General features: G+C 37.8%; 2 protein-coding genes and 1 long non-coding RNA gene across 3 annotated transcripts; 2 read left to right on the top strand and 1 right to left on the bottom strand.

Moving 5' to 3' along the window:
• Positions 1 to 273: 273 nt before the first annotated feature.
• Positions 274 to 6,433, top strand: LOC145481374 (uncharacterized). The gene is made up of 6 exons (XM_081459858.1): positions 274 to 310; positions 698 to 833; positions 1,760 to 2,061; positions 4,441 to 4,558; positions 5,037 to 5,099; positions 5,877 to 6,433. Exons 1-6 carry the CDS (start codon positions 274 to 276, stop codon positions 6,004 to 6,006), a joined length of 786 nt encoding a protein of 261 aa, XP_081315984.1. The 3' UTR covers positions 6,007 to 6,433.
• A 1,007-nt stretch (positions 6,434 to 7,440) lies between these two features.
• Positions 7,441 to 14,785, bottom strand: LOC145481368 (histone deacetylase 8-like). Its single transcript, XM_081459852.1, has 11 exons — positions 13,821 to 14,785; positions 13,635 to 13,687; positions 12,559 to 12,695; positions 12,054 to 12,195; positions 11,415 to 11,527; positions 10,651 to 10,728; positions 10,088 to 10,196; positions 9,714 to 9,886; positions 9,258 to 9,352; positions 8,958 to 9,063; positions 7,441 to 8,515 (listed from the first exon to the last, which is right to left on the bottom strand). The coding sequence occupies exons 1-11, from the start codon at positions 13,944 to 13,946 to the stop codon at positions 8,493 to 8,495; spliced, it is 1,155 nt and encodes a 384-aa protein (XP_081315978.1). The 5' UTR covers positions 13,947 to 14,785; the 3' UTR covers positions 7,441 to 8,492.
• On the top strand, positions 14,251 to 25,122 carry LOC145481369 (uncharacterized). Its single transcript, XR_014048627.1, has 3 exons — positions 14,251 to 14,271; positions 14,781 to 14,834; positions 15,680 to 25,122. It is a non-coding gene; the product is annotated as an uncharacterized LOC145481369 (long non-coding RNA).
• Positions 25,123 to 25,739: the final 617 nt, after the last annotated feature.

Below are 25,739 nucleotides of genomic sequence, written 5' to 3'. Positions count from 1 at the left end.
TTTATCACGTACTCAGACCCTCTGAGACAAAACCATTCGCGTACACTTGATGAGACTGGGACGAAATGGACCGCAGGAAATGATGTTCGAAATATTCTTACTATTGCGTTCTTAAAAAAAAAAATTTTTTTTATCAAGATCTGTGACTGAAACTTCGAAAAAAAATTCGTTTATAAACATTTTTGGTCATTTGAAAAGGCAAATCGTTGCGGGACTTGCAGTGGATGGTTGCCATGGTGAAGACGCCACACGTGTAATACCAAAATAATCAAAATGGCTTACGTTCTTCACCAACGTCCTGATGTTGGAGGTAAATATATGACGATCTTTCGATAAATAATCAATTAATCCCTTTAAAATAAAATCTGGTTCAACCGGCAATTACTCCTTCAAAAACTCTTCCCGCAAAATGTCTAAATGTCGAACTACGTGTGGTCTCTTACACAATCAAGCATCGCGCAGTAATATCGCGCGCTATCGAAGGAGCGATCGAAGGCAAACACCATTTGTTACCTTAATTATAGCTTTGATTTTTGCCGTTATCTGTTGAAAGGAATTTCATCGAACTTAATTAAGTTAACCATGAATTGAAATAATAGGTATCATATGGAGACAAGGCAACAATCTCAGCGTTGTGATCGAGCGTTGAATTCCATGTGTGTGCGTTGAACTTCATGCAGTGTTCTTCAATTAATAGATGTGCCGCTAGTGAACCCGGTTATCAAACCATACTATAGAGACGGCTTTGGAAGTAAATCAATAGGCGAGCCACAATGGAGGCCACATCCTAGAAATGCTCTTTCAGTGACAGATAGACTTGACAACACAGCGAGGTGAGTATCTGGTGGGACTCTTTTTTTTAACCCTTGGGAGCGTAAGAAAATCTTCGTTCCATTTTCCGTACATTTTCATGATTTGCTGTTGAAAAAGATGGTTCAAGGTCCAGTTCAGATTCCAGAGGTTTTCTCATTTCTATTTCCCAGTTAATCTTAGGCCCCAGTGACTACCTGCAGTGATAAGAGTCTTCATTCTCCTAACCTGCCTACATAAAATTGTTATATAAAGGTTATGAGAAGTTTTTGTTTAAATCACTGTTATGTGTGAGAAGGGGTCAATAAGTTATTTATAAAAAGTACTTAGCACACACATAATTAAGGAGGGAACTCCGGGAACAGGGGGGCTGGGCAAGGATACCATTTGCGTCACAGCGGGGTCATAGGGTTACATTATGGTATGAGAGTGTTTGGGAGGGTCTTCATGGAGAAGGTAGCAAAGGTAGGGTTTATGCCTGGATGATGGCAAAAACTAGTGCATGGTGTGTGAAAATTAATAAGAAAGGTAAACGTGATGCATGAATTTATGAATTTATTAGTGTAAATGTGACAAGCAAAATTTTGTGAAAAATGGGATCCTTGCCTGTTGTTCATGTGGAAGATTTTGTGGGTTCTAGGCACCTGTAATCCAATGTGCCTAACGTCCCCTTTGATTTCAAACCTTAAATTTTTCATGTTGAAACCTGGGGGAGTGGCAAATGGCCCTTCAAAAGCTATGCATCAAATTTCAATGATCTCACAGTCTCAAATCCTGCTTGTGTTGATATCTCAGTCTTAATTTCTTTCACAAGACTGAGTTTTCAGAAAGGGTATCCATCTTGCCGTCAGTCTCAAATTTACTACTTGACACCCTAACTTGGGACATGATTGTAGCTGAGTTTATTATTAATGGCAATATTATTATGTTCTGTCATTGTGTTCCTCAGAGGGGGCAATGGTCTTGACTGGGTCTCAAGTATTCGCTGTGCATCCCTGGAAGAAACAAGACTGTCCCCTCCCAGGCTAGAACAAAAAGCACCTATAAATCATAGTACAAAGGAAAGTTATATACTGACCAGAGAGCAAGGTAGTGAAATGATACCCAGTGAAGTTGGTGCTGGAAGGGAGGAGAAACCTGCATATGTTCAGCCTACTGTTGTATATGACACTTATGATGACTTTGAGAGAATTTACATGAGAAGACCACTAGAGATATCTTTAAGAATGTCTGTTGGGGCCAAGAAACAAGGTACTTATTCTGGGGGATAAATTAAATTTCTTACAATTACTGAGAAATCCCTAAGATCAAATATTAATTTACTAATTAATGTGCAGCTCCAGAAAATATCCATTGCTCCCCCTACTAGCCTGCGAACGCAGACGTATTTCTGGGTGTCACTTGGTTCCGCCGAAAAATAACGTCTGCAAACCCGAGCCAGAAAACAATTTCTGTGACGTAGGAATTCTAAGCTAATCACAGTTTAGCTCAAATAACCCCAGAACTACTGTGTGAGGAATTCACTGCGAGGAGCGCTCAAGTTTCATTCTATCATGGAATCTGATTGGCCAAGGAGAAACAAAAGTCATTGCATCACAGAAATTGTTTCCTGGCTCGCGTTTGCAGACATTATTTTTCGGCGGAACCAAGTGATAACCGGAAATATGTCTGCATTCGCAGGCTATCCCCCTACAGAAGGGATTGGAATTTCCTTGGGGGTGGGGGTTCTGTAAGACCAAACAAATTAAAAAAAAAAGTCAATGGAGCTTAATTAGAATTTCCACAGAGGTAGGGGATCTAAGAAAAAAATCCCATCCCTGGGGAAGATATGGATATTTTCTGGAACTGCACTTGTGATAAAATTATGTTATATTTGAAGGTATCTTGTACTTCTCAATAATATTCACTCAAGAGAACGAAACTGATGCCAAAATCACAAAACATAGGCACGCAAGACGTGCAAGAGTTATTTTTGTGTGTGAAGTGTCGGAGATAGGAGCATTCATGGTACAGTAATGACTTGGTTAATTTGACATTTTTCCTTTGGTTGCGATGTTACATTGGTCATGGTAAGATAGCTAAATAGTAAGCCATAAAATGTTTGACTGAACAAACTACAGTAATCTGACATGTCTCCAGATTAATGTAGATACCATCTTATCTTCTAACAGACAATTTGATTCGTTCTTTGATACAACCTGTTGTGACACGCGTACATGCATAACTCCCTCACTCACCGATCACATAACCCTTCCAACCCCCAAGAGGAATTTTTGCTCAAAAATACTCAAGTTAATTTAGGGACTTTTTCGCACTTTATACGAGACGTAAGTTTACCTTTTCACACAACACAACACAACACAACTTCACCGAAAATAGAAAGAAAGAGAAAAAAACCTCTGACACGTTGAAAGTCTGATTTAATTAAATTGCACTTTAACTTGGTGCTGCGCAATCTTCAAAGAACATTTGAACAGTTTTCATACTTTTCACCTTAAAAATTTCGGACTGAAATGAATGTCATCAAATAAAACTATTAAACTGCTACTACAGGGACGTAAAAACTGTCCAGAAATGAAAGCTTTTTTGTTTAATATCCTGGAAACAATAGCCGATAATTTGTCAGCTCTAATTGAATTCACTCCCATATAAAAAACAAAAGTGTTAAGTTACCATTTGTTACTAAAGATAGCAAACATCTCGTGGGAAGGAGTGGTGATGATTCGTCCGCTCTAATTGAATTTACTCCCTTGTGAAAAACAAGAGTGTCACATTACACTTTGTAACTAAAAAACAAAAATATCTTGTTATATTTGCATGCAACAAGAACAAAACAATCGTTACCCGCACTTACTATTGTAAACGTTAGAACTGTTTCAAATCTAAAGTCTCATCCCCTCTAAAACATGTCCTAAGAACTAGAAGCGACGATTCATGACCTCTAATTGAATTTACTCCTTGTGAAAAACAAAAGTATCAAGTTACCTTTAACTAAAAATAAAAATATCTCGTTGCATTTGCATACTATGAACTCACGAACTGTTTCAAACCTCAAGGCTCATCTCGTTCATTTAACTAAAATCCTCAGCCTAACCCACAGAAAATGTCGAAGTAAACCCAATATATGAATACTTCCTCCTCTTTTATAGAAGAATGAATACGGCCATTCTGAACTTTATCGGGATCAGATCTTCTCACATACCATTTACCTTTACAACAAGAAATTTGATTGGCCGTCCATAGTAGATCCAATCTGATTGGTGTGACATACATACATCTCTCACTCACTCACTCACTCACTCAACCATTGACCCTTAACATACTCGACGCCCCGACTAAGAGGTATTTTTTTGTCAAAAAAAAAACCTCAAGAAATCCAAATTGTGATTAGGAGTTTAATTTAATTAGTTGCTAAATGGAAATCTTCTGATCTTCTTAAAATATGGCCAGTATCTCACACCCAACAGCCACCCACCTGCCATTTTGAAATCCCTTTAAATAATTTAGTACAGCTACCTACCCAACCTCAATTTTTGTTGAAACTAGGATCCAGGGAGAGGATCCCTCTATTTTGTAAGAGCAATAGTTAACAATAAGATCATTTGTGTTTTGTTTTGCCGGCCATTACAGTGTTTGAGAACAGAAATGGTATCCCTATAGCCTCACTAGGAGACAAAAGCTACCAAGTTCCAGAATATTCTTTGGACTTCCACAAGCAGGGAAGCACAAGACCTGTTATTAATTTTGGGTGAGTGTAATATTTATTAGTAGGTCTGCATTGTATATGGATTTTCTCCAATAGGTCTGCAAATGCATACACAAGGTGCAACAGAATTGACCAGGTAGATAAATATGTGCCTTATAATTTAAAGTCAGTGGTAGTTACTTGTGTCTGCTACTAATTTAAGAGGTTCAAATTATTCCCTGAACATGCCTGAACTTATTTCTGATTTCTGAATATAGCACTACTTCTGGCTGGGAGGTTCATCCTGGATTTTACCAATAACATGCCACTCCAGTAGATTACAACAGCTAAACAACACATTTTTACTACTTTAACAGAAAAGGGTACCATCAGAAGTTCATACTAACCTAACCATAACAAATCCAGAGATATATCAAATGTGTGGTTCAGGGGTTCATATCTGATGAACTGTGGGACTCATAACTGGCAAGTAATCCATCAGTGAGGGCAAAGTGTTAAAATGTGTTATTTTTGTTTGTAGCGGATCCTTAAAATGTGTACCAGACACTTTTGTTCCTCTTCAGGATTTACCACTTAAACCTAGGTAAGTTTATACCGGTAAATCTTCTTTGATCATGCTTAATTTCTGACACTTACACTTGGCACCCTAAAGCTTAATTCCCAACACACATGGCACCCTAAAGCTTAATTCCCAACAACATAAGTTAACTTGAGAATTGTTTTTAGACCACTAGCTATGGTATACCAATAACTCCCCCACTCATAGAGGAGCTCTGGCTGTGTGAAGGGTTGCCAAGCAGAGCCCCATAACTAGGAACAGAACCGCATGCTTAGAAATAGAAAACCATGCAACTCTATTTTCATGGTCAACATGGCTAGCAGAGTGGATCGCGGGCACGTGCGCCCAACAACAACAATGTTGCGCAACATGGCCACCATACTCCAGCTAATAAATCGACCCAGGTATGCAGCCTAAGTTGGTTCACGGCATGTATATTTGATATTGGGCATCCATGTTATGGTCAATGTACAGCTGTCAAAACAAGGTATCTGCTGACCAGTTTCACGTGACCATATTGAGGGCTGAGGTTTGGAGCTCAGCGAGGTCACATACTTTTTTAAAGTCGACCGCTGACCAAGTACTGATTTTTGATTGGATCGCAGGCCCATTTCAGGTTAACTTGTTAATCAGGGCCAGGTTGTTCGGAGGGTATACAAGTGTTTCTCACTACTTTTGTTTTGTGCAATTTGAGATTTTTGAAACTCAAAAGAGAAAACCAAACAATATAAATAGAAAACCTCACTGCAAAGTTACAAAACTCAAGCTTGGCTAAATCTATATATTATTTGTCCATTTCAGACTCACGTTTGAAGAAAAGCAGAAGAAAAAATTAAAACGGGAAGAAATTGAAGAAGTAAAAAATCTTGATCACTGGCAACCAGCTGATCTGCTATCGCCTGTGCTGCAACTTCCTGGTACACATGGATGATGTCATCAGAAGTTGTGATCAAACAGAACTCTCTATTGCAGATAGACAATTATTATTATTTTCAATTTTACAATTTTATTTATGGACATTGACCTTGGCAAGGAATTGAACAGCCATTTGGAAAGTTATTTTTACAAAGTTAGAATTTATACATGAATTATTTTATGTCTTGAGAGGTTTTGTATGATTGTAAACTAAGTGAAAAAGTAGCCAGTTTTTTTTAATGCTTAGGTGTGAAGTAGTATTTACAATGTATTTTTGAAAGCCTTTCTTAAAATTTTATTTATATATTATTCTTGCACAGTAAAATAATTAGACATTTTTTAATGCACATATTCAACATTTTTCATTCATATTTGTTTGAAATCAGTGATATTTTTACATTGTACAGAGTAGTTTTTTTTATGTAATTAAAACTGGTTTGTTTGGTTAATTTTGTGGTAGGTGTCTTGTTTAGACTGCATTGAGATGTACATTTTGCCTGCAAGCATGACAACAGGGGAAGGAATTCCTATAGAAATAGTAGACATGTTCTCTGTGCTTCTATTGAGTTTTAGTATAAATCTACAAGCATTCTATCACAAATGCCATTCTCTGATTGGCTGCGCTACTCACCATCTATTCTGTGATAGTGAGTAGCCTAACAGTGTGCCTGTGTTAACAAAATGACAGCCACTCTTGACATTCTCGAAGTGTCTGTGAAGAGGATTTAGATAAAGTTTTAAATGGCTAATAGATTTATACCAAAACAATTAGATTATTTGTTCTCAATTTCTACAAGTGATAGTTGACTCGGGCTGCCCCTTTGTTGACTATCACGTGATAGAAATCTTGAGCTCATGATCTAATTGTTTAAGGGAGGTCCTTCTTAACTACCAATTGGTCATGAATTTGTTGGTAAGGAAGGTTTCTAACTGTCAAATTTTGAAAACCAGACCTGCCAAGGATAAGCTATTTGCGCAGATTAGTTTCATTGAAGACTCCTGCAAAAGTTTCAAATCATGGCCAAAATAGTTTTCCTCTGAATATCGCCTTCAGCAATCCCTTAATAGCAACAGCTCTAAATCTGTAGTTAAGAAAGACCTCTGTTAATAGAAACACTTGTGAAAGTTTGGGAGAACTTGAAAAAGCTATGGAAACACTCCTGTCAGCTTGTGTTCCCACAGCATTTCTCTCTCCCAAACTTCCACTCATATTTCTATAACTTGAAATATGGAACATGTCTTGTATTTTTAGGAATGTGTATGTAAGATGGGAAATGAGTTAATATAATTACAGGTTACTCACTCACTCATCCTCATTGGGCCCATGGGGACTCTTGAGGCTGAATAATTACAGGTTGCTAGAAGTTAATTAATATGAGAAAGGATACTGTTGACTTTTCACTGAGACTGTGACCAATCAAAGAAAATTAGTAGCCAATTTAACCTTGTAGTTTATGACAATTTCTTGTGCAGAAAATAATTGATTATTAATAACGAGATGGTAATGATCAACAACAGATGCTAACAACACCTGCAACAATGTTAAATCAAATGCCCTGACTTTCACGGGAAATTCTGAATTTCCTCCATGATGTACAAAATTTCCTGACCATGAAAATGGCTACCAGAATTCACACCTGATGACTGGGTACACATTGAATGATGAACACTTTCTTTAATCAATCACTCTTTTTCAGCAACTTGACAAAATTACAAAGTGTTTGGTGTCACCATTAATTAGAATCAAAAGTATCCGCTTTATGCAAAATATAATTGACAGCTACACATAGTAAAAAAAGACTTCCAACCAACTATCAGTCACTATGCAAGAAAAGTACTCTTCAAATACATGTAAGACAATATATCTATTATGCTTACAGCAGATGTAATACTATGTACTGTATACTGTATAATTAGATTGACTGATGTATAAAAATAAATATTCCACATTCTTTTATATTTCCGAAGTACATTCATTCAGGAAATGTTAAAAATAAATACCGGTGTCTCAATAATGTTAGAGGGGGCTCCATGTATGAAACAAAAACATGGTTAAACAATAATATTGGGTTTGAAAGCTTGTAATAAAGGTGATTCTTCCATGATATTTCTTAAAGGTATCTTGCAAAGGTTGAGTAAAACTAGATAACATTTAAGAACGTTGATCCATTCAGTCGCTCATTCAGACTCATAGTTTAGGTGTGGTTCAAGTTTCGTACCCTACAAGGAACCACTATAGACTTCTTTTGCCATGTGATAAGAGACACTGAATCTCAGGCAACCCCTTCTGGGGTATGTTAAAAGACATACATGTCTGTTTGCCAGGTACACTTATTCTGCAAACTCCAAATGAAATCAGACCAGCTGACTGCAAATACAACTAGTTTACAACTATACAATAAAAACTCTTGAAGCTCAAAATGCATGGTCACTTCCACTGCATCAGGCAGATTATCAAATGGTTACATCCAACTTTAAATATATTTTTTTAAAAAGGTCTCATCATCTAATCTTCTGCAGATTTCCTACAAAGATGGAAATAGAAAGGTAATTTTATGTGAAAAAATATTAGTATCTTGTTTAGACATCAGTAATAGTGGATAATTGAAAAAAAAATAAGAAATTTGACCTCAAAAATTTTAAAGGGTGCATGTGCACAGAGGTCTGGGGCTGTTATAAGTGTCAACGCCATTCAATAGCATACAGACTGTGAAAGAATTTGATGCACTTGAGAAACAATAAAAAATCAGTACTATAATGTGTGATTTGGGGCTTGTTGTCTATTGATGTTCTCCACAGATAATACAGCATGGTGCCTAGACTAGGAGGAAGGCCCTGTTAAACTCACTAGAATAAGGTAGGTAGGAAATGCACTGTGTATATCACTTGATACCCGGTCCATAAAACCACCAAACAGGAACTATTGGGTGGTTTTTATTAGTAAGATAGGATTTCCCAATGAATTACCTGATACAGTGTTGAGGAGATTTTTGAGATCTTCTGTGGTGTTCATGTCATGCCGTCTCCCAGGTGGAATATTAAGCTGGTAGTCTGGTCCATAGGTCAGGAAATACTTAAAAAAAGATAAATATTTTGTTATTGTAGTTGGGAGTGTGCTTTATTTTTTTAAAAATAAATCAAATCTTCTGTTAAGTTTAAAACACAGCTCTGTGCATTGCCTTTTTGTGTCATCAAGTTCAAACAGGCCACACCTGTCATTCAAGGATTATAATTATTTTTTTCAATCTAATTCACAGCACTTATTACCTCATGTTCTGGGATGTCAAGTGATAATGATTGATTCAGAGCCACACCAGTCAAATATGTCCAGCACTTTGCAGCATTCTTTACGTTATATCCGCCTAGAATAAAATACAATTAATCATCAATTAGCTGACATGACAGTTTTTATCTCTTGTTCTGACAAGGAGTGTGAATGGCTGTTATGTATGATAACATCAGACAAGCAGATGTCACCAACAAGCCTCTCTTTAAAATGGAAATTGAAATTTTTATTGAGGACAAATGCCAAAACCTGCAAAGATGAAAAGAATACTCTTGTGAAAACAACATGAAAACTAGGGCTCATAGTCTGATAAGTCAATACAGACATGTCTATGGACAGTAGACTTATTCTTAACAAAACTTCTGGAATGAACAAAGTGGGATGGCCAAGAAATGGAATTACTGTAGCAACTACATGTAAAATGACATTTCACAGACCTCCTCCGAGCAATAACAATGGCAGGTTCCATTGCATTAGGTATTTGACACACTCTCCGATGCTGTGCTGGGTGAGGTTAAAAGATGCCATAGGATCACCAGCCAGTGTATCAATGCCACACTGACAAACGACTGCATTTGGCTTAAATCTCATCTTGACCTCTGACATCACTCTGTAACACAATTATTGAAAGAAGATTTTTAAACTTCTTAGTTTATTAATAGTGACCTTTGGAAAACTATTATAGAGTATCACACATTCAGTTGATCCTCAAAAGGCTCTGAAAGCTCTTCACATGATTGTACAGGCTCTGACTTAAAATTTAGACCAACCAGGAAGACAGAGAAACATAGTCTGGTTGTATTGTACTAACCTTGAAAATATTTCAATGAAAGGGTTGTCAGTGATTCCATCCTTCAGTGGCACATTGACAGAATAATATTTTCCTTTGCCAAAACCCACATCATAGTGTGATCCTGTACCTGTAAATGAACAAGACAAAAAGTTTTTCACTTGCAGTCCAACAAAAGCATTGTTTTTACTTACTAGACTGGATATCAAGCCTCATAGCTGAGCTCTACTAACTGACTGAGGTACAAGATCAGATCAAGCAACTAGTGGATTAGACAAAACACTGTCTCCTGTTGTCACCTATGGATATGACACTTGACCAATGGCTTCCTCTCCATTTGACACAAGTGGTTTCTTAGTTTCTGGAGTCTCACCATAATTATTAACTGGGGATAAATTATCTTGTTTGTTTCAAAAAATGCTCGTCTTTTTTGCGACTATATGACAAGAATTGTACATCACTGTTGTGTATCCATGCGTTGTATGCGAAAATTTCACATCACAATGTGATTATTGTTAGGGTTATTGTTTGTACCATAAAGAACAACCAGACAAAGAAACAAACAAAACTTAGTGTTGTAATACCTGGGAAAAATCCAGGGGAAAATTTATGAAATGATACTGACATTACTTTTGAAGTAAAAGAAAAGGCATCTTCAACCCCTGCAAATAATTTTCAGGCAAAAGATGAATTAGTCATACACACATCTATTGTACTTAAACCTCTCACTGCAAAGTAGAAGTTACTTGTTTTCAGGTCTCTGGAAACTCTCTTGCTTAGCCTGTAATGTATTACCAATACTGGATTTCATAATACTGGTAATAGGGAGTTCAAATAGACCATATTCATATTAATTCTCGGTATAGGACTGGAACTAGCTTGCAACTGGGGCTAATGGGGGGAATCTCTCCCAATGTAAATTACAGTCAGTGGAACCCCACCTTACTGTCACTCCGTTAATATGGTCACCTCGTTATTACGTCTACTTTGGTCTGAACAAAAGCTCAGTCAGTCATTTTACTCCATTAATATAGCCAACTTTTTATAGCCTGTTGGTGGACGGATGAGCCTCTATTGCAAGCTAATTCCAGTCCAAAACCAAGAACACAAATATATGGCCCATTCACAGACATTCTCTTACCCAACTCAGCTCTCTGAAATTCAAACAAAATGCATCTGTTTGCCCAGTAGTAGGCAAAATAGAGTGATTAGAGGATGATCCTCTATTACTAGCCTTAAAAAAAAAAAAAACAAGCAAACAAAAACGAAAAGAAAAACAAAACAACAACAACAACAACCACAAAAAACAAACAAATTCATATGAGAGCTAAAAACAGATTTCACATACCATCGCCATGGTGAAGATCAATGTCCACATAGAGAACCTTATCAAACTTCTCCCGCAACTTCAAAATCCCTAAGACAACATCGTTAACATAGCAGAATCCAGATGCTTCATCCCTAATGATGCCAAGAACAAAAAATTTAAACCAGTTGTAATATTTCCACATGCATGTACTAGATTGGAAAAGTTTAAAAAATGTAGGCGTGTGATGCATACCGGAGGAATTAATAGCCACATAGCCCTTTGTTGCAGTACTTGCAGTACATGTGTATGGTGTGATATGAGTAATGCATGATGTGCAGGATCATTTGCATGATGTGCAATACATGTGGATTGTGATTTTCAAGAGCAGCTGTCTACTTTTAACAGGGTTGTCAAGAGTGCAAAATAAGAGCCAGAGTTTGATCCCTTGTCAACTCTTGTTCTAGCTGGATGCAGAATTTTAATAGTAATTTGCTGATCATATGCCAGTGCAATGTCACCCATACATGATATCCACTGTGCTGCCCTTGCAACAGTATTGTTATAGTAGTTGCTTGTGGAAGGAGCAAAATAGCTTATATATCATTCTGTTCTATGGTTTAAGGAGAATCTTGATATGGAAAGGAATGGTTTGAGGAATAAAAATCATGAGCTACATACCTCTGGGCATGGTGCCAGCCTCCCTGCCAGTTGATTGCTATAGAGCATTCCCTTTTGTTCAACATCTCGGCAGCAGTAAGCGTTCCTCCAGCTACAGCAGACATGCAGTTAAACAAGTCATCAAACACAGGGCAATCAAAGCCTGTGGAAAAGAATTGTTTGCTGAATTGTAAATTTAGACTGCTTAGGGAACTTATCAGAATTGCTAGACTAGTTTGCCATATGGTAAAAGGAAGTACGTGTAAGTTAGTGAGCAAGTAAGGACTACAGTGTATGTGTTGGCTAAAAATGTGATGACATCTGCCAACCATCTGTGCGCTAAGCCTTGGATGTTCGAAGGGTGAGTATTTCTGCTCACCAGTCAAATCACTATTGAGTTCATATCACCTAGGTGATATGCTTCTGGTTCAGTCAATATGTGTACGCTTTCTATGTGCAGTCATTTAACTGGTCAGGTGTATAGCATTATCATAAGTTAACTTAGTTAGGTTTAGTGCTATCATACCTAAACCATACTCAGAAGCCACATGCTCCCCTTCCTCGCACTCGTCACCATTTGTTACTTGTTCTAAGCACTCAATGTAGTCCAAAGAATGGAAAGCAGAAAGCTCTCTGACTGAGGCTTGTCTTGGTTGAACGACTCTGTTTAGAGATACATGTATCGTTATGAAACCAGTTCCCTGAAGCTGCATGAATGGTGCTATCATTTATGTGTTTGTGTATGTGTTGTACACTTAGCTAATTATCAACCTCAAGTTGAGATGATTATAACATTTGGCACCGTGTAGCATAAGTGTAACAAGATCCTCAGAGGGATGGACTCATATGAAAAGGTTGGGGATGCTCGTTGTCTCACTTAGGGGTATAAATCAAGGATTCTAGTCTCACTTTGTGTGTTCATGACAAAACACCACTATTTTTGGCTGTCAAAGTATCTTTTAAGGTACTCAAAGAATAAAGATAGAAAAAATGCTCTTAATTCCGTTTTTAGGCTCAATTTCTACCGGTCTCATGAGTCCGGTCTACTAACGTGGACTCCCCACTGAAGAGTGGCTGGTAATAGAGCCGTTTTAAGTGGTATCTTTTAGGGGTCAAATAAAGCTTGAACCACACCCAGTTTGGTCTCCTTTAGTGGTCTAATTAGAAAATTTTCAAACAAGCATCCCTGATATTTTCCCTTTAAGATGAACATACACAAAAGTTAATTGATACATGGTTTTCAAGTTAAGATTAAGCTGTATAAAATAATTGAACCACGTCAATATTACACAAAAACCTGCTTTTCAGCAGGTATCAATATTAATAATTTGTTCAACTGACTTCTTGGATTAATTAAAGCAATTTTTGTGATCAAAAAGTTGAAATTTCCTTTAATTAAGATAGCCTTTTTACGGAAAATGACTGAAATTTAATGTATCTGCGAGAGCTTCATGTAAGCACACGGGCAAATTGCAGCAATTAAGTCAGACGGTTTTCCACTTTCTTGATACAGCTGAAGTATGACACATTTGTCAAGAAAAAGAATGGTGTTTCAAAGACTGATACTACAATGAAGACAATGAAGAAACGCTACGTAATTACCTGGCATTTTCCATAAGTCCATAGGCTTTAATCAATGTATGAGTCAGCGATGCCTACAAAAAAAGACATCCATGGTTATAGGGAATCAGACAGGCCGGTGAATCAATGTAGCAGAGTGTTAACGGAAACGGATCTCGGCGCAAAATAAACAAACAACGCTAGCGAAATGGAAAAAAGTCCGCTTACCCGTTTAGGAACTTTGGGCAGATTATCGCACAATCTTACAAGCTCGTCTGAGTGTATTATAACGACCGTTCTGGGGACTTTTGTAGCTCTTTTTGTCGTCTGACCGCCATTATCCCTCAAAGCCATCTTCAAACTTGCGCGGGAAAAACACTGGACAAAAGAGGACAAAATAACAGACTGGGTAGGGTAGGGCAGAGTAAAATTGTCAAATGATGCGTATTTCTGTTTTAATTTAAGTCAATGAGGCACACAGCTTAGAATCCGAATGTTCATTGTAAAGAATTATCTTTGTTCTATAAATTTTGCTTTGAAAATAAATGCTGAACTCTACCTGTTAGAAAAATTTGATGAACTTACCCCTCCCTAGAGACGTGCCTCACTTTGGTGAAGGCGTCGCAATGCATTGTGGAGAATGCGTCAGTTTGTAACAGCTGGATGTGAAATCGATCAGGTGAGTTCGATCGTCCTGGTTCTGTCGATTATTTGGTACGTTTTAGTAATCTTAACTTAAGAATTTAGTATTTTCATGACAGATGATAGGTACTTATTATACTTTCTGATGTAGAGAATGATCTTCTATTAGCAGAGAAGGGAGTTTTAGCGTCAAACTTGATCTCGTTCTGTGGGGCTGGTGAGCAAGGTCACCTTTGTTTGGGCTCGCAGGCTGGGCACGGAGTTTCTATTGCCAATTTCATCCCGTTAGACGAATTGTTGCTAAATTTGAAATTTCAATGGTTGGCTTGAATTGATCGAGTTTATTCAAGTTCTCTGCTTAGTTTTCTTTGTTGAAAATAGACGAGTTGCTAGCACCACACGAGTGTTCATGTAGGCGTCGCCCAGCTGATTTCACAATTAAGGTCTCTTTCATCATGTTGATTTTGCGTTCCGAAATATTGGAAACTTCATTGTAATTGTGAAAGCTGTTTTTGAGAACAACCCCTCTCTTCTTCTCCTGTCTAGGTCTAACAAGGAATGACTTTGGAGGGAAACGAGCGTCGTTCCTTGGGACTGGAGGTGTGAAAACTGCTCGATTTGCTAAGAACAAGTGACCTTGTGTTTTCTGCTTTTTATCCCGGTGTGCCCAATCGATGAAAACCGATAATGGATAGACCGTATTTTCTCAATAAAACGCCGGGCCTCGAATAAATGCCCGGTCTCCCACGTAGATTCGTAAATAAGGACCCTCAAGGAATTTATATTTGAGTTATAGTAAGCTTTAAGTATAATAATAAGATAATGAATAAAACTCTGATTAACTCCAGGCTCGAATAAACTGGCGTTTCATTGAGAAAATACAGTAATAAATACGGTAATCAATTTAATTTCCCCTCTCACCTGAATTTCAAAATTAAATGTGTTACCTCCAAGTTGCCCTTCTAATAGGGTGTGGGAAAAAAAATTGTTCCAAATTTTGAAGGCAAATTGTGCAGGAAAAAAACTTCAGTTGTGCAGGGAATTGTGTGGGATTGTGCAATCTTTTGATGCACCAAATGTCAATTTCAAGTTTTCTTGCCAAGTTGTACAGAAAGGAAATTCTGGATTAACGATAGTTCAGCCAAATTTATTTCACTTCTAGTTCAAAAACACCCAGTAATTGCCAACTGTTTTATCAAACTCTGTCAACTGATTGACTCTGTCTAAACAAAATCATGTTGCTTGACACGACTTAAATCGATGTGCATGAAACCAAAATAGAATGCCATATGTTCCATTGTAAATGAGTTCCTTTTTAAAATATTCCTACTTTGATTCAGTAAAAATATGTAGCTTGAATATTCCTTCATAGACTGTGTTAAATTTCAGCATTCTGACTACCACAGAGATGAAAAGCTTCACACACTGTTCTTGTTACCCTACAGGAGCCAGATTCATTTGAAGAAAGAAATGCCAAAGGATTTCTGCCTTCTTTTTTGGCATATTCAAACAATTTCAAGGCTTTGTTTGCTTCTTCACCAAGAATTACAAGTAAGTGAAGTTTGCAGCAAGAAGTTCCCTATTTCCTCAAGGGATTTCTTTGAATTTTCACTGAGGTCTTCCCACTTCTCCACCACCTTTTGGAGAAAGTCCTCTTGCAATCCTGTCAGCAGGGGTTTCAAAATGTTTTGAAGTAAGTGTCTACAGCTGGAAGAGTAGCTGGCTGTGACAAGTTAGCGTTGCAAGGCCCCTTATCTTGGAGGTCTGGGGGCATTCCCTTCCCCCAGAAAATTTTGAAATCTACATTGTAGAAGTTAGGAAAAGCCATTTTCAGCATTTAGAGTTATAAACTGTTTTATCAATGGGACAGTGTTATTGATTTTGTTAGGTGGCATTAATTTAATGAAAACTAGGCAAAGAAGCAATGATTTATATTAGCCGCCGTGTTATCTTCCTTTACAGAGTACTGTAGGATGAAAATTAAATAAGTCCTTTTAACACTTGTTTGTCTGAGATAGAAATGTAAAACAAAAATCATTTTAAGTGTTTCCAAAATGCAAGCTATAAGTCAATTACTTGAAAACAAAGCTTACTCAAATGGCTGACTTCTAAAGAAGTTCTTAATCTGACTCCTCCTTGCTGTCAAAACCTTCAGAGTCAGAGTCAAAGTCTGAGTCATTTTCCTGAGGAAGCTTCAGAGCCTCAATCACAGATTCAATTTCTGTTTCATTCGCACCTTCAGCTTCTGATAGGAGGTGCAGTTCTTCAGGGACAGAGTTAATTTCTTGACTGTCAGATGCATCTTCAGGCTCACCATCTCACTTGTACAACAGCTGCAGCAGTTATAGGTGCTTCCTTTGAAATAGATTTCCTTTTGTTAGTTTCTCTTGATTGGGGGATCCATTCTTTACAGCTTTTTAATCAGAGGTTCACATTCACCAATGCTTGGTGCACCCCTCCTAAGGAAAATCCTTGATCCGCCCCTGATTTCCTCACGTACACGTAAGCTTCATATACATTTGGCAATCAAAGAGTGTTGCAGATTAGGTCAAGAATGAAACTTCAACCAAAACCAACTACACTTAACTATGTATTAAGTACATGTAGTTTCAGGCCTTAAGCAAAAAGAATATTCTTCTCATCACAGCAGAGCAAAACTACACACAAGAGATTGAGAGATGATGTGGTCTTTACACTTGGTGTGATTGGATGTTGATGCAAATAATAACCAAAAAAGCAACATGTAAGCTTATCTTACTTGTCTTTTAATGCGTTCTGGTACTACAGGAACAATGGTAACTTGAGTTGGAACTGCTCCCTGCATTAATATAGCTTGGACTTGGGTTCCTTCCTCCATGCCGCTGAGAACTGATAAGTTTCGCAATTAACAACTTTCTTTATAATGTGCAGAACAGAGTGATGAATACTTTGACTGTGGCTCATGAAAATCGTGGCAATGTTTTTGGACTAATTTCACCCATTTGACCCTCACAACTGGATCGGCAGGAAACTGATGCACTCGTATATGTGGAGTGTTGCTTGAATTTGTACAACTTTGATTATTAGGGACACCAGCGATGCATTATCTCCTTCTTCTGCTTACTTTCCTACTCAACGCCATATTGCAATCTCGTAGTCTTGTCCACAACACTATGTCATCAGGCCACATGACCTGACATTTTGGCCATGCAATTCAAAGACCATTTTTGAGAGCAAAATGGCACAACTTTCAGGCTTATAAAATCGCCTATTTTTTTCCAACACAGTTCAAACTTTGGAATAGTGTCTTTAAAATGTTGAACTTTCAAAATATTAAAAAACTAATTTTGCTTCTTATGAACTTTAAGGAATTGTAGTTTAATTAATTAAAGACTACACCTCAATAAAGCAATCACAGAATATTGAATAATTGCTGTTGGTTGTTGAGTGAAATATTTGCTGAAAAAGATACTATCAATACATTGTTGTGTTACACCTACAACCTATTGGCAAGATACAAAAACCTGATAATATGTAACTTAAGGTTTTGTTGTGGCTAAATTGACCATGCTCACGAATTGATAAAACCGGCGGAATCATGTCCATTGTGTTTAACGTTGTTGGTTACAGTTGGGTGAAGAAGGCAAGGTATATGACATGGAGTAGTCTTGGTACTGTCCTAAGTTGCAATGTTCATTGTTGAAATCATCTGTGGTGTTCGGCTTGTGTTTCACAAATACAGTGTGAAACTGGTGTGCCTTCAAAGGCGTGTGATAATGACATCTCTGTATTGTGGCTGAAGCTCCTTGGCAACTGCTTGGAATTCGGCAATGGTAATGTTTAGTATCTTGCATGGCGCCGATTGACAAAACCCCTTGTAGAGAACAACTCTGCCTGGGAAGAAGGGCCACCTAAATATGGGTCTGTTCAGGCTGTGTGTGCTCCTCTTCTACTGAACCACTGACAAGTGTTGTAATAACAAAATGGTAAAAGATTAGAAATTATATGAATGAATTTTCATTGATGCTGTGCAATGTTCTATAGGAACTCCTGCTAGATTAGATTGCTACAGGTAATGATTAAGCTGTTGTTATTAGATCAACAAAGCGATTTTCCTTCAATCGCTTTTCAAGTTAAAAATAAACCAACCTAAGAGTTGGCTAGATAAAATATTTTTTTGATCATTCAGTAAGTAGCTTGCAATTGTAGTAATTTAATATTGACCAAATAGTTTTTGGTCTGCAATGTGTACATTTAAATCATGCGGAACTTAAACAAAATCTGATAAAATGTATGATGGGCTACCTCCATAACTATCTCTTTCTGGGTCTCTACATACTCTATGTAGTGTTTGGCTTTCTAGCCTTCTTCCATGTTATATATTTTGATTGCATCTTGTTTGAATATCAGCTCTTACTTGTTTATACTGACCATATGGATTCCAATGCAAAATATAATCAATGAGATAACACTTGTTATAATTTTGATCTTATGTACGTAGCTCAGTGTCTTGGTAAAGGGCAGGACATCAATTGAGGATTGTGTTGTTTAGTCAGTACATGGTTGGTGTGGGCTAATGTTACTCAAATGATACAAAATAATGTGTAATGATTCCTACTACTGTGCTCATTATACACTGTCTTGTGAAACCATGTCTTGTTTGTATATAGCCAAATTTTACTTGATTACACTGACAAGGTCAGTGATACTGAATATATGGAGCAAGGTGTAACCTTTTCAGTGTCCTACAAAGAGAAAAATTAGGGTATCAATTAAAATAACTATAATTTAATAATACCTCTTTTATAGTAACTATAACATTATTATCACAAAAATGATAACCCCATTGCTAAACATACCATCTGTAAATTGCAGACAACAAGACTGTTGTATCTACCATTCTGATTACCTGATACATTGTTAGCCCCAATACCTTACACTTCACTTAGACTTTTTCAAGTTATTGAACCCTTTACTCTGTATTGTTTATGAAACTTGAAACAGTATGACTTGTCCATTTCCAGCTTGAATATCTTATGGCCTCTTATGAATGCAAAAAACCCCCTTGATTGTTAATTAAAGGGCTAGGATTTCTTTCCACATCATTCCCAAGTCATGCAAGAAGCGATTTTTAAATATACTGTTGGTCATTTACTATGAGTAGATTATTCGTTAAACTCAATGTTGGAAGATATCTGTCAACCATGTAAAACCGTAAACCACCAGTGTAGAACGCAACTTCTATCTTATTTCGTTATATTTTGTCTTGGAAAATGAATATCATCCATGATAAAAGAAATTGAAATACCATGGTATAAATTGATGTCTTAAATTTTAGACAGCTCACCTTTTTAATCTTGTCAAGAAACTGCCATTGGTTTCCTTCCAATCTGGTAAGGTCTTGACAGCTGCGACACTGGCCTTCTCTCTACTTTTCAACACCTATCGATTGCTTGAGCTTAATATGTTGGTTTGCACAAGGATTTTGTATTTAGTATATAGGATGTGTTTGCTAGCAAACTAGTGAGATTCATTGGATTAAGTACAACACTCACTCAAGACTCAAATACTTCCTCTGTATGTAACAGCCACCAATGCTGAGTATTCAATCCTTGCAAATCAAAGATGGCAGATCGCAAAATTCATGTTCCTCGTTCCCAGTGCTCTTTGGTCCAAAGGGATAAATCTTAACATCCTCGGACATTGCCAGGCAGCATTAAGCGATGACCAATGATGTCACCACTTAAAACCAGTCCCCTATTTAGGAGTATTGGATCAATTTAACTGAAATGCCCTGCTGGAAGATGTCTTCCCCTCTCTAACATACTCTTTATGTTATTGGTGACCATAGGGTGCTGTGTGCAGTTGTACTTTAAAGTATACAGGATCAGGCGTTTTTCGTGCTTCACAGTTAGGGGGGGGGGGGGGTGTGTGCAGAGTAAGGGAGAAGAGCCTGCACACATCACTTTGAATTTTGAATCGGTGCACCAAATACTGATTGGGTGAGACATAATTGATGCATGACATCATCGTGACTTGATTGCGTGAGCTTAGGAAAAACAAAATGGCGAACTGCAGAGATGAAGTTTCCAGAGATGCACATCGATTTTGGATGGTTGTATATAGGATGTGTGCGCTAGCAAAATAGTGAGATTTACTGGATTAAGTACAACACTCACTCAAGACTGAAATCCTTCCTCTTCCAATGTGGTATCTTCTCTATTTGAGAAAACGATGTTCTCATTGTGCTACCCATAGGAATCAGAAAAAACCTTTTTTTTTCAAACTGTGTAGTTGCCGCAGAAATATTTTCCCTTCAATATAGCCAGGGTTTCTGATGGTTTCTCTTCCAATGCCTATTTGTAACACAGCATTTTCAATTCAAAGTTTTTGTCCAAATTTTTCTGAAGATTCAACACCCTGTCTGGACATGCAAATTCCCAGATGGCTTAGACAAATCTTATCTTGTTGAGACACTCCACTGTGAAACAAAACACTGGAAACCTGGTAAGACAGGGCAAACATGGTCTTGTTACAGACAGGAGCTGTTGCAGAGCTCGCGAGTGCCACAGAGTTCACTGTGAAATCTTCAAGATCATTAATTTGCTTCAGTTATCGTCCATCATGGCAAGAACGTTGTTCTGCCGGCTTTCCAGGGCCCCAATTGGGCGTCAATACCGATGATGGAGGTGCTCTTTTCGTTCATGTCTTTACTAGTTTTAAACAATTTTGGAAATAAATCACTACAAAAGTGTTTTCCAAAAAAATGCCTTGGATACTATGGTTTCAGTAATGCATGTCATCATTGTGCTGCCTGTGGCATCGACACAGTTCAGTGGACAAATTAAACTATCATTGAAATTGGTTCTGTGATAACTGATTCAGATAAACTGCATTGGTGATGAGGAATGCTAAGCACAAAGTGCTAAGCATTGCTTTATTTTAGCTTTTGAAAGTGATGATGAATACAGAGGAATCTTGAGTCTGAGTTGTTTGGTCAGTTGGAAGCTTGAAAGCTCCGGCAGAAGCATCAACTTCTTGAAGACTTGCTGCTTCTGCTTCTTCATCGGCCAAAATCTACTGGCAGGCAGAGGAAGCCAAACCCCTTAAAAAGCAAGGATCAGTTGTTTGAAATGAACTCAAGAGTTGAAGATCCTGGTTTGGGTCAGACTTGCTTTAGGAGGCTGGAGGTGTTTACGGTGTCCCGGCTGCTGACATCTTGATTACATTTAGGGCCAGTTGTCAGGGGCGGGGGAATGAGGGAGGGTTGTTGTGTGTGGAACTCTCCCATATGAAGTCATTGTTTAGAGTTAAATGCACCAATTGTCTTGCTGGCCTCTGTACTGAGTACTACTAGTTGGCTTTACTGGCTTGGAGGGGGAGTAGACCAAGGGGTTACATTGGTACAATATGATTTAATAATTTTATTTATGCACGGTATTTCCATTTGTCTACATGTATTCATGATTTCATGTGGATTGGCGTGGGGTAGTATTATAGTTTTGGATGGCAGAACCTTTGCCATGGCATGTTGGAGAGCCTGCTGGATGGCAAAGTGTTGTATGAAGCTGTTGAGTCCATCAGAAAGGGAACTAAACTTGTGTGCTATTGTTAAAGTCCTTCAAAACGAGGAAAACAAAATGGCCTTTTTCAGAATTCTTGACTGGTGCAAGGTTGTTAGTTGTGGAAGGTTGCTGGTCTCAGAGGGTGATGCAGTTCTCGTACTATATGCCTTCCTCTGGAAGGGTGTACTTGTATGAGTTTGTTTCTTCCTCCACTGTTCTGATGTGTTCCTGTCTGGGGCCTGGTGAAGTAGGCTTTTAGAAATTAGGGCTTGAGGGTTATTCAGTCTTTGGCAGCTTGTTGACGAACATTTACAAAGTGACCAGTTTTGTGACAGTAGCTGCAGGATTGTCCTGAAGCAGGGCATACGTCATAGGGGTGTAGCTGTTTAATGCCACAGAAGAAGCAGGGTGCGTTGGGGGTAGTTTCCAGATCTGGATCTGCCAGGAGATTTTTGGAACATTTTATAGGTGTCCGTGGCTGTTGTGTAGAGGACCTGTTCTTCTGTGGTGGAACTGGCTAGAAGCTTGTTTGTGTGTTGGTAATAACAATAACTGTATTTCTACAGTGCTAAAACTATAAAAATATTCTAAAGTGCTTCACAAAATAGTTTAAATTTGTAAAATATTAAAGCAATTAACTATTAAACAACAAAATATTAAAAACATCAAAAGAATTTGTAAGCTAGCTTGAAGAGGTGTCCTCAACTTTGATTTGTGCTGCTGCAAATGATATGGCTTGGTTCACTATAAAAGCCAGGGTAAATGGTGGGTCTTCAGGTTTCCTTTGACCATCTCTGTAAAATATATCTTCTTGGAAGTGGCTGAAGGATTCATTAAGGCCAAAGAGAAATTTGTTTCTCATGAACTCATCAGCGCTGGGGCCAATAGAACTGTCTTGTGGCAGTTTGTACCCATATGAAACCTTGGCTATTGTTCTGGTTTGAATTTTTTAAGACAATGGAATTGTTGGGTGGCTGAAGGGATTTTTCTATCTGCTATAGTAAAAGTGCACTTGGCTTAAATTGGATCCAATTGCAAAATTGTCAGTGATGACATTTTTTCCCCAATAGTAGTCTACTTGGGAAAATATAAGCAGACCTACTGGGGGCTAGTCAGTAATTGTCAAGGGAAACAGTATTGCGATGCAATGCGATTAAGTCCTGTGGATGGGTTTATGTTTTTGGTTTAAGCAGGAGAGATTTTCTCTTGACTTCACATCATTTCAGGAGCAAGATAAACCATCAGTGAAAACATACTTGGAAGTCAGCTTGTAGCACTAGTTTGTTTTTTTGTTTCATGTTGTCATGGGCAAGTGTCGGTGTAGCTTGAAGTGATGAAAAATGAGGCTGCATGCTTATTGCAATTAGCTCAGGACAGAACATAGTTATACCATATGCTCCTTATATTTGTAAGCAGAGCAAAGAGGAAAGAAATTTAAAAAGTAGCCAAATTTACAGCAGTGAAATGAAATATCAAAACTTTGAGTATAAAAATGTCATTGCTCAGGAACAGGGGGCAATGGTCTGAGGATCTTGTGCAATGGTATGTCCTCACAGTGTGTGCCTTGTTTGTTCCCCCTGAACCCTAGCCAGCAAGAGTAAAATATTAACACAAAAAAGGTAAATGGACAGAACAGATAACAAATACAAAAACAAACATAAATACATCAGTTTTGGTACAAAGTTCAGAACAAAAAAATAAAACTTAAATAGTCAATGTGTATAGCTTGGGAAGGTAAAGTGCAGTATGGTGGTAGTTCTTTCGTTGTGGTCAGTGGCAGCGTGGACGATAACATAAAGGGCTTGAATGAAAATATCAAGTTGATGCTGCAGTTGGTGAGATTGTTGAAGACGGATGTGATGCAGTGGATGAAGTTGACTCTTTACAAATGGCTGGATTCTGTGGAAATGTGGAGCAGTTTAAAAGTTGTGGCCAGGCGAGTAACCTGGAGCGATGAAAAATGAAACTGCATGCTTATTGCAAGCAGCTCAGGATGGAATGTTGTTATACCATATACGCATTATATTTGTGAGCAGTGCGAAGAGCAAAGAAATTTAAAAGGTATCCAAATTTACGGCAGAATGAAATGAAATATGAAAACTTTGAGGATAAAAATATAATTTCTCAGGAACATGGGGGAATGGTCCAAGGATCTCTCATAATGGTATGTCCTCACAGCGTGCAGCTTGTTTGTCCCCCCTGAACTCTAGCCAGCAAGAGTAAAATATAAACACAAAAAAGGTAAAAGGACAGAACAGATAACAAATACAGAAACAAACAGAAGAAAATCAATATTGGTACAAAGTTCACAACAGAAGAAATAAAACTTGAATAGTCAATGTCCATAGCTTGGGAAGGTGAAGTGCGGTACTTAAAGGACTCAGGCGTCCTTTGTGATCTGTTCCCATGCTGGCAGAAAGGTGTTTTGACCAGCCTTCTTGTGGCACATTGATAGGAGAATTTTAAAGATTTCTGAACATACCTATGGGGAGGTGGCTTGGGCGGCAGGACCTCAAGTGTGGTTTTGGGTGGTATGGTCCTTGAAACTGGAGAGGACAAGCTTTGCTTCTGCCCCTGAATGATGGGCTTTTGTGGTCTGATAGTTTGTTGTTGGGTTAAAGAAGCCCTGTTGGGGGTTTGGTATTGTTCCCTGCCACCCCCAAAATGCCCTTGGAACCTCCAGGGGGCAGTACCTTGGGGGATGGACAGGTAAAACCTACTTCAGACTTTGGATGGCTTTGGATTTCTTCGGAAGCAGTGTCTGCATTTGCATCAATCTTGTGTGAGTGAATGAAAAAGACAAGAGCCAGTGTTTGGTCAGTGGCTGTCATATGTTGTGATGTTATTGTTGTATTATGTTTTCTTTAAGAAAACACTGAATAACATGCTTATTTCAAATAGGCAAGATGCAAGGTCATATATCAAATGATCGAAATACTTGTGATCATGGATGATTAACATTTATTTTTTCAAAGAAAATGTCACACAAGTTAAAAAATGTAAAGCAACAATTTTTTTCTTAAATGCATGACATCCAATCTATACATCGAAAACAACAGCAAGCAGTACATTTCTTTCAAATTTCAAATCAAAATTTATTCCAAACAAACCATGCATAATGGACTTGATCATGACTATTACTTATAAATATTTCTAAGGTGGATTGAACAACTTGTTGAAAATCAAAAAACCAATTACAAGAACCAGTACACTACTGGAAAGTAAAACTGGTTAATTTTAGAGATCAGTAGAAGAGTATTAGCCAAAGGTGAGTACTGTTTTTGCAATTCATAAATTTGTAGAAATCAATATCAATAAAGCATGCTAAAATCCATGATTGATTGTCTTGAAAGTCTAATTTAAATCAATTTCCGCCGGTTTGAATCCGGCATATTCACCACTCTCTTCTGGAAATTCATTTCTAATTGTTAGGTAGGCCACTAAACACCATCTAGAAGAGAATAAAAATATGCCAATTATACAATGAACAAATAATTTTTGCGGCTCAATTTTCAAAACAACTAACCTGTTCTTGGTGGGTTCCGGCAAGGGATTACAGCGTGCGTTGTGAATTGCAACAAGGGCAGTATTTAGCACGTCTGTATCCAGGCACAATTCTAAACTTTGCATGGTTGGTTATACATTCAACCCCCGACTCGTCGAACTTTTGATTGAGTGCCTCCAACTCTTGACAGTAAAAACATTCATTGGCCATCGGCATTGGAACACAATTGCCTCCACAAATGCACCATTTGGTGTTTCCAGCTTCAACATCAAAATTGGCCAATTTGCCGTCCCCTTCGTCTCCTTTCACCGAGTCAACTGATTCTTCACTAGGAGGACAGGTTGGCTCAAACTGAAATGGCTGAAATGGCCCCTCATGTTGGAAATAGTAGTGGAAATCCGTGACAGAATGACGGCTTTCAGTTCATATTTCTTGTTTTCTTCTTGTTTACGAAAT

This window comes from Orbicella franksi, chromosome 3 (assembly GCF_964199315.1).
Source record: "Orbicella franksi chromosome 3, jaOrbFran1.1, whole genome shotgun sequence".
Lineage (NCBI taxonomy): Eukaryota > Metazoa > Cnidaria > Anthozoa > Scleractinia > Merulinidae > Orbicella > Orbicella franksi.
The sequence above is the reverse complement of the archived record's forward strand: the minus strand, read 5'-3'. Positions and strand labels throughout refer to the sequence as shown.

Coding starts and splice junctions, on each gene's coding strand:
- LOC145481374 (XM_081459858.1), top strand. CDS start 274: ATGGCTTACGTTCTTCACCAACGTCCTGATGTTGGAG. Junction 834..1,759: donor AGACTTGACAACACAGCGAG/GTGAGTATCTGG, acceptor TGTGTTCCTCAG/AGGGGGCAATGGTCTTGACT. Junction 4,559..5,036: donor AGACCTGTTATTAATTTTGG/GTGAGTGTAATA, acceptor TTTTGTTTGTAG/CGGATCCTTAAAATGTGTAC.
- LOC145481368 (XM_081459852.1), bottom strand. CDS start 13,946: ATGGCTTTGAGGGATAATGGCGGTCAGACGACAAAAAGAGCTACAAAA. Junction 12,196..12,558: donor GGCTTCTGAGTATGGTTTAG/GTATGATAGCAC, acceptor TCTTTTCCACAG/GCTTTGATTGCCCTGTGTTT. Junction 10,729..11,414: donor TGATCTTCACCATGGCGATG/GTATGTGAAATC, acceptor AATTATTTGCAG/GGGTTGAAGATGCCTTTTCT.